The sequence below is a fragment of the Gilbertella persicaria genome, assembly GCF_025201335.1.
Source record: "Gilbertella persicaria strain CBS 190.32 chromosome Unknown B0P05scaffold_113, whole genome shotgun sequence".
Classification (NCBI taxonomy): domain Eukaryota; kingdom Fungi; phylum Mucoromycota; class Mucoromycetes; order Mucorales; family Choanephoraceae; genus Gilbertella; species Gilbertella persicaria.
This window is the reverse complement of record NW_026252074.1, coordinates 1-5,587: the sequence shown is the minus strand read 5'-3', so window position 1 is coordinate 5,587 and position 5,587 is coordinate 1. Positions and strand designations below refer to the sequence as shown.

General features: G+C 40.5%; 1 protein-coding gene and 1 non-coding gene across 2 annotated transcripts; one reads left to right on the top strand and one right to left on the bottom strand.

Moving 5' to 3' along the window:
* The first annotated feature begins 2,450 nt into the window (after positions 1 to 2,450).
* B0P05DRAFT_t136 lies at positions 2,451 to 2,524 on the top strand. The gene has a single exon. It is a non-coding gene; the product is annotated as a tRNA-Ile (tRNA).
* Positions 2,525 to 4,327: 1,803 nt separating this feature from the next.
* Positions 4,328 to 4,661, bottom strand: B0P05DRAFT_567468 (uncharacterized protein; the record flags this gene model as incomplete). Its single annotated transcript, XM_051581137.1, has 2 exons — positions 4,408 to 4,661; positions 4,328 to 4,350 (listed from the first exon to the last, which is right to left on the bottom strand). A coding segment is annotated over exon 1 (170 nt), but the record flags the coding sequence as incomplete, so codon positions are not given.
* Between the last annotated feature and the right edge of the window lie 926 nt (positions 4,662 to 5,587).

The following is a 5,587-nucleotide window of genomic DNA, read 5'->3' as shown; positions in this document are numbered from 1 at the left end:
TAAAAGGAACCAACTATCACAGGAAAGTGGTGGGGGTAGACGAGATTCTGACGGAGGCAACAGAGAGCCAGCATAGACCGAAGTCAAGTGAGTAGCCATAGCATCTACTGAAGCTTTAGGACCATCTTTGTGAGCATAAGTACCGGAACAATCACGTCTTCTTTTCATACGAGAGAGGGTGCCAGTGGCTTTAGAAAAGTCTTGTTCCAACTGAGCACAGAAGTTCTTCCAAGAGAGACGCTTAGCTTTAGCAACAAGACGACGAAAGTGACGATGTGCATCATGATGCAACGACCACCAGTAAGCTTTGTCAACACCAGAGGCATGACGCCACCTACTATAACAGCGATCGCGTTCTCGAGCTGCTGATTCGATATCAGGAGTCCAGTACTTCTTCCACCATTTTCCAGACCGATGTTGTCTTGCACCAACCGACCCATCCAAAGCCTCGTAGAAGCACCCATTAAGAGTAGCATTCAACTCGTCAATATCAGGGCGTTCAAGCGGTGGCGCAGAGACCAGCTGACTCAGAGTAGATTCCAGAGGAACTACAAGTGAGCGAAACTTGCTTTGGAACAGTGCCAAAGGTTCCTTTTCCCGCAAGCGAGATAGGTTCCAAAGGCGTCGTGGAGCAAGACCGTCAGAGCCAGCATGAGCCCCAGATCCCAAAGTAGAATCATAGTCGAATGACAAAGTCATCAACCGGTGATCAGACCCAAGGGAGAGATCAGATTCTACTGCGACTTGAGCGCCACGCATATTCCACGAGGAAATATTTGTAATGAACAAATCGATGATACTACTCATTTCCATACCACGTCGAAACGTTGTAAAGGTGGGCACACCACGACAAAGAGTAGTATTCAGCACAGCCAGGTCTCGTTGTTCAAGCCATGCATGCATAGCAAGACCACGCGAGTTGGTAGCGGAATCACCAGTGAGATCACCAAAGCGAGCATTAAAGTCACCACAGAGGATAGAGTCAGAGTTGAGAGGAATAGAGGAGAGAGCGGATAGCACCAGCTCATTAGAGAGACTGGGTGGAAAGTACGAACAATGCACATTGACTGCTCCCATTTTGAGTGAGAGAGTATATGCATTGAAAGACGGCAACTGGGTGACAGGAAAAGGACAGGAAGGAGAGACAAGAGCAGAGACACCACCAGAACCACGGTTGTTTGCACCAACTACCTTTGATCCATATAGATGGTATTGCGACCAATCTATAGGAAGGTAGCCGGCGGTGAGCCAAGTTTCAGTGATAAATAGAATATTTGTACAGAGAGCATGGGAAATAACATCGTGGATGGTCGTGGTTTTTAGGCCATTCGCATTCCAGATGCTAATATAGAAGGAGCGTGATGGGTGGGCGGGAGTATGGGTTGGATCCATACTCATTAAAATTCCATTTCGGAATCAGTGGCAGAATCCTCAACAGCCGTTTTGTTTCGGAAAACAAAAGCAGCTTGCTTTGGATTTTCCTTTTCCAAACGAGAACGAGCAGAAGCAAGAGCCAAAGAGAGGTCAGCATCGTCAATCCAACCCAACTCAACGAAGGAGCGACCAACAGGGCCAACAAGAAGAGGACGCAAGAAAGAGAGGGTATCCACAGCGCGGCTGTTCACCAGTGAGGCCATTTCGCTTGCTCTGTTTGCTTCGGACAAAGCAGCGAACTTGGGATCAGCAAGGTGCTTAGGATCCAAAGGATCGAAGCCACCGATCAATTCAGCACCTACCTTTTGCATGGTAGCAGTGAATTGCTCCACATACTGCACATGCATCAGGAGGCCAAGCACACCAGAAGCAGGAAAAGAGACATCAAGGATACGTCCAGTATCCACACCGGAGCGACGAAGACGAGAGCGGACTTCAGATCTATTGATCTTTCTTGAGCGTCCTAAATATACGTACGTAAAGCCCTGAGGACCTTTGGCAGCAGGGCTCACAAAGGCACGGGCAGCAGCAACTCGTTTCTTCTGCGAAACGCGGGCAGGACGGGCAGGAGGAGAGGCAGGCTTAGCAGCCTTGGCTGCCCAAGAGGAAGCATGGATGGATGAATCACCACTGCCTGGGTGTGTGGCAGTGGGAGTAGGAGGAGAAACAGAAGAGACCTGAGTGCCGCCTTGGGACATTGAAGAATTGGACTCGAGAGTCCGGATGCGAGAAAGGAGCTTGGTATTTTCTGCTTGCAGAAAAAGTTTTTCCTCCTCAAGGAGGGAAACCTTTTCTTTCAGAGCTATAAGATCTGAAAAAAGAGTTTCATGATGCTGTACCTGTTGTGCTAAGGTCAGCACAAGTTGATGCAACTGCTGGACGTCCAGGTTAGTTGCCATTTTTGACGGATGGATGACTGTTTTGGATGGATGGATGATTGTTTTGGATGGATGGATGATTGTTTTGGATGGATGGATGATTTTTTAGACGGATGCACTGACGGATGAATAGGATGCGCTCGTTTAGCTCAGTTGGTTAGAGCGTGGTGCTAATAACGCCAAGGTCACAGGTTCGACCCCTGTAATGAGCATTTTTTCCTTGTCTGTATCATATTTTTTTTTTTTAAATACAATGAGAACGGTAAATTTTGTCATTTTGAGAAAATTAAATGTCCGTAACCAAAATATAAATGTCACTTTCCAAAAAATTAATGTCACTAAGCCAAAAAATGATTGTCCCTTTATGTCTAGAAATTTTGTCCTTTCGAAATAAAAGAAATGTCACAATAAGTTAAATCAAATTGACCTTAAAAAAATTATATGTATTTTTTCACTTCAAAACATTTAGAATGGAGTTTCATTATGACACTGAATGATTTGTCGTTTAGAATGACAGGCAAAGTTGTATAGAATTTCAGCAGGTATGGTATTACATGCCTCAGCAATTCTATCAGACAATTTTTCTTCAGTCCACAGTTTGTGGCGTTTCAATTTTCCTTTTAAGATTGCCTAAAACTGTTCAATTGGGTTTAATTCAGGCAAATATGGAGGCAGATACATCAGCTTATAGCCACGACTTTTGATTTTCCTCATCATTGGTTTTGATTTATGTATAGTGCAGTTATCCATCACCAAATAACTCCCTTTTAGATCTTCATTAAGATCCAAGATATCAAGCATGTGATGTTTGGGTTGTGAATGAAGATATAATAGAAGATAGAAAGAAAACAAAGAAATACAGTGAGACTGTTCAGTACTTCTTTATTACAAAAATAAATTGATTCTAAAATATATCTTTTCCAGGTTGTCTTTTATACTACCTGATTTATTGACTAATTATGATTACTGATTATTGATTACTTAACACCTTGACAGCGTGTGCCTGGGATTTGATTATGTAAATTCTCCTTTCATTCTCCTTGTTACCTAAAAGGTACAATTATGGTTTCCTTATTTGTAAATATCCATATTATCCCAGTTACCGTTATTTACTGTCATTATACAGTGCTTACTTTATATTTATAATGTATAGTGCTATAAGTGATTATTCATTTATATGATGAAAGATTATTTATTATATTTTGTATTGAAAGTGCTCAGATCACCACAAAGCAGAACATTCATGAATTTGATAAAGTGCGCAGTTGTCGTACCTTTTGATATCGATTCTGAACTATCTTGCGCACTGCTCTCGTTATTATCATCAACATACTCTGTAGCTGGTTCTTCTATAATAAACTCATCTGTACTATTTTTTTGCCCTTTGCTACTTTTCTTTTCTTGCTTGTAGATGTCTTGTTGCTTTGAAGCTTCTCTTTTTTTGGTGGTGGCTTCTTTATCGCTACATGGATGACGCTAGATGCATGTATAGCTCCAATAATCGTATGAGATGGGGTCTTTGTTTTAGTTGTCTTCACTATGACAGGTATTCGAGTATCTGCTCTGGCCCAATTATTTCTCAAAGTTATATGAAATCCAGCTTTGTCGATAAAGTTACAGTTTTTTGTAAAGTCTACATCAGAATCTTTCCATTTCATAAACCATTCATATCTCGTCTCTAAGTTATCAGCAGAGTTTCTAGCTTCGGGCTCAAATGTAGGTTTCTTAATCGTCACAAGCATATTGTTCCTCAAGTGATAATTAAGCTGCGTTTTGGAAATAGAAAAGCCCATAAATTCTTTAGATAGCTCACCAAGAATATCTTCAGAATAAAGCTGAGGATCCTTATCAAGTAGTTCTCGAATATGTGTCTCGTGTTCAGTTGTGAAAGAGCTTGGACGGCCAACATTGTTTTTTGAAAGTTTGTACGGCACTTCATTTGTTTCCTGATAACGTTTCCACCATCTCCGGGCAGTGCGAGGCTCAACACCAAGCTCTTTTGCAAATCGAACTATTCTTCCTCTTTCTTCAACGCTTTCTAACATTCGATCTATAAACACCTCTCTTGTATTATCGCTATAATCATTATACATACTCTGCTTCAATTTTGGTTTCGTGGCGGCTTTTGGCTCTACATCATTGCTTTTCTTAACATTTCGTTCCTCAATAGATTTGCGAGCTTCTAAATATGAGCTCTGTGTGGCTATAGTTTCCAGGACAACGTTAGGGTCTGTGATTTGCGTTAGAACATCCTCCACAGGGTCAAAAACTTCTATCCCTAGATCGTTGTAAACATTCTCCTGCCCATTTTCGTAAAAAAAAGTATTTGCCATAGTTTCGAAATAAAAGTCTAAAAGAAGTTGTTTAGAATTTAAAATGAAAACAAGTACTATTTAGGTCAATTTGGATTTAACTTATGGTATTGGCTAACAGAAACTTTTAAATTATTTTAAGAGCAGTCATACTGTGATAAGGTGACAATGATCGGACGAGAGGATAAAACTTGGTCCAGGAACCTAGATTGTGGAAATGATACAATTTCACTGGTGTTACCACGAGTAAATTAGAAATTAGGAATAATTGTCAAAATAATAAAACATCCTCTCTTCCCCGTTCTTATTTGAGTGATTAGTTATAACTCCTTTGTGTTTTGAGAGTTTTAATTATAGTCAACAAAGTACGCAAGGATAGAATTTTACAAGTCAATAGGTAAATTACAATCCCGATACAACAAGTCATACAAAGTCTCGAAAAAGTAATTTACCCTGATCTGAGACCCAGCTTAATCACGAGAAATACCACTCCTTTATTTGACTAATAGAAAAGAAATATAATGTAATTTCATTTGGTTGCTGCAACGCCTACTCCTCATCTTCATTCTGATGATACTCATGAGGTATTTTCCTTTTATTAGGTCTTGTTGGCGTGAAAAAAGGTGTTATCATAGGTTTTGTTGATCGTGGTGGGCTATAGACAATTTCACAATGAGAAGTAGAAATATCCGCTGCCATATATTTTCGCTGCTCTTCAAAAGCCGCCAGTCTTTTTCCATTGCTAATTTTTATTTTCTTCTCTTTCCATGCGTAAAGCCGTTTCAAAGTTGATCGAAAATTATCCAGTTCCATTAACAATTTTGGTATATATAATGAATCAACTTGATGTGCAACCACGACACCTTGGAAAAAAAATAGTTGCACCATATATCCAATTCGTCCTCTCCAGTCCATGTATTCTATGGCAAGCTCTTTCTTGGTGATATTGTGGATGTTGTATGC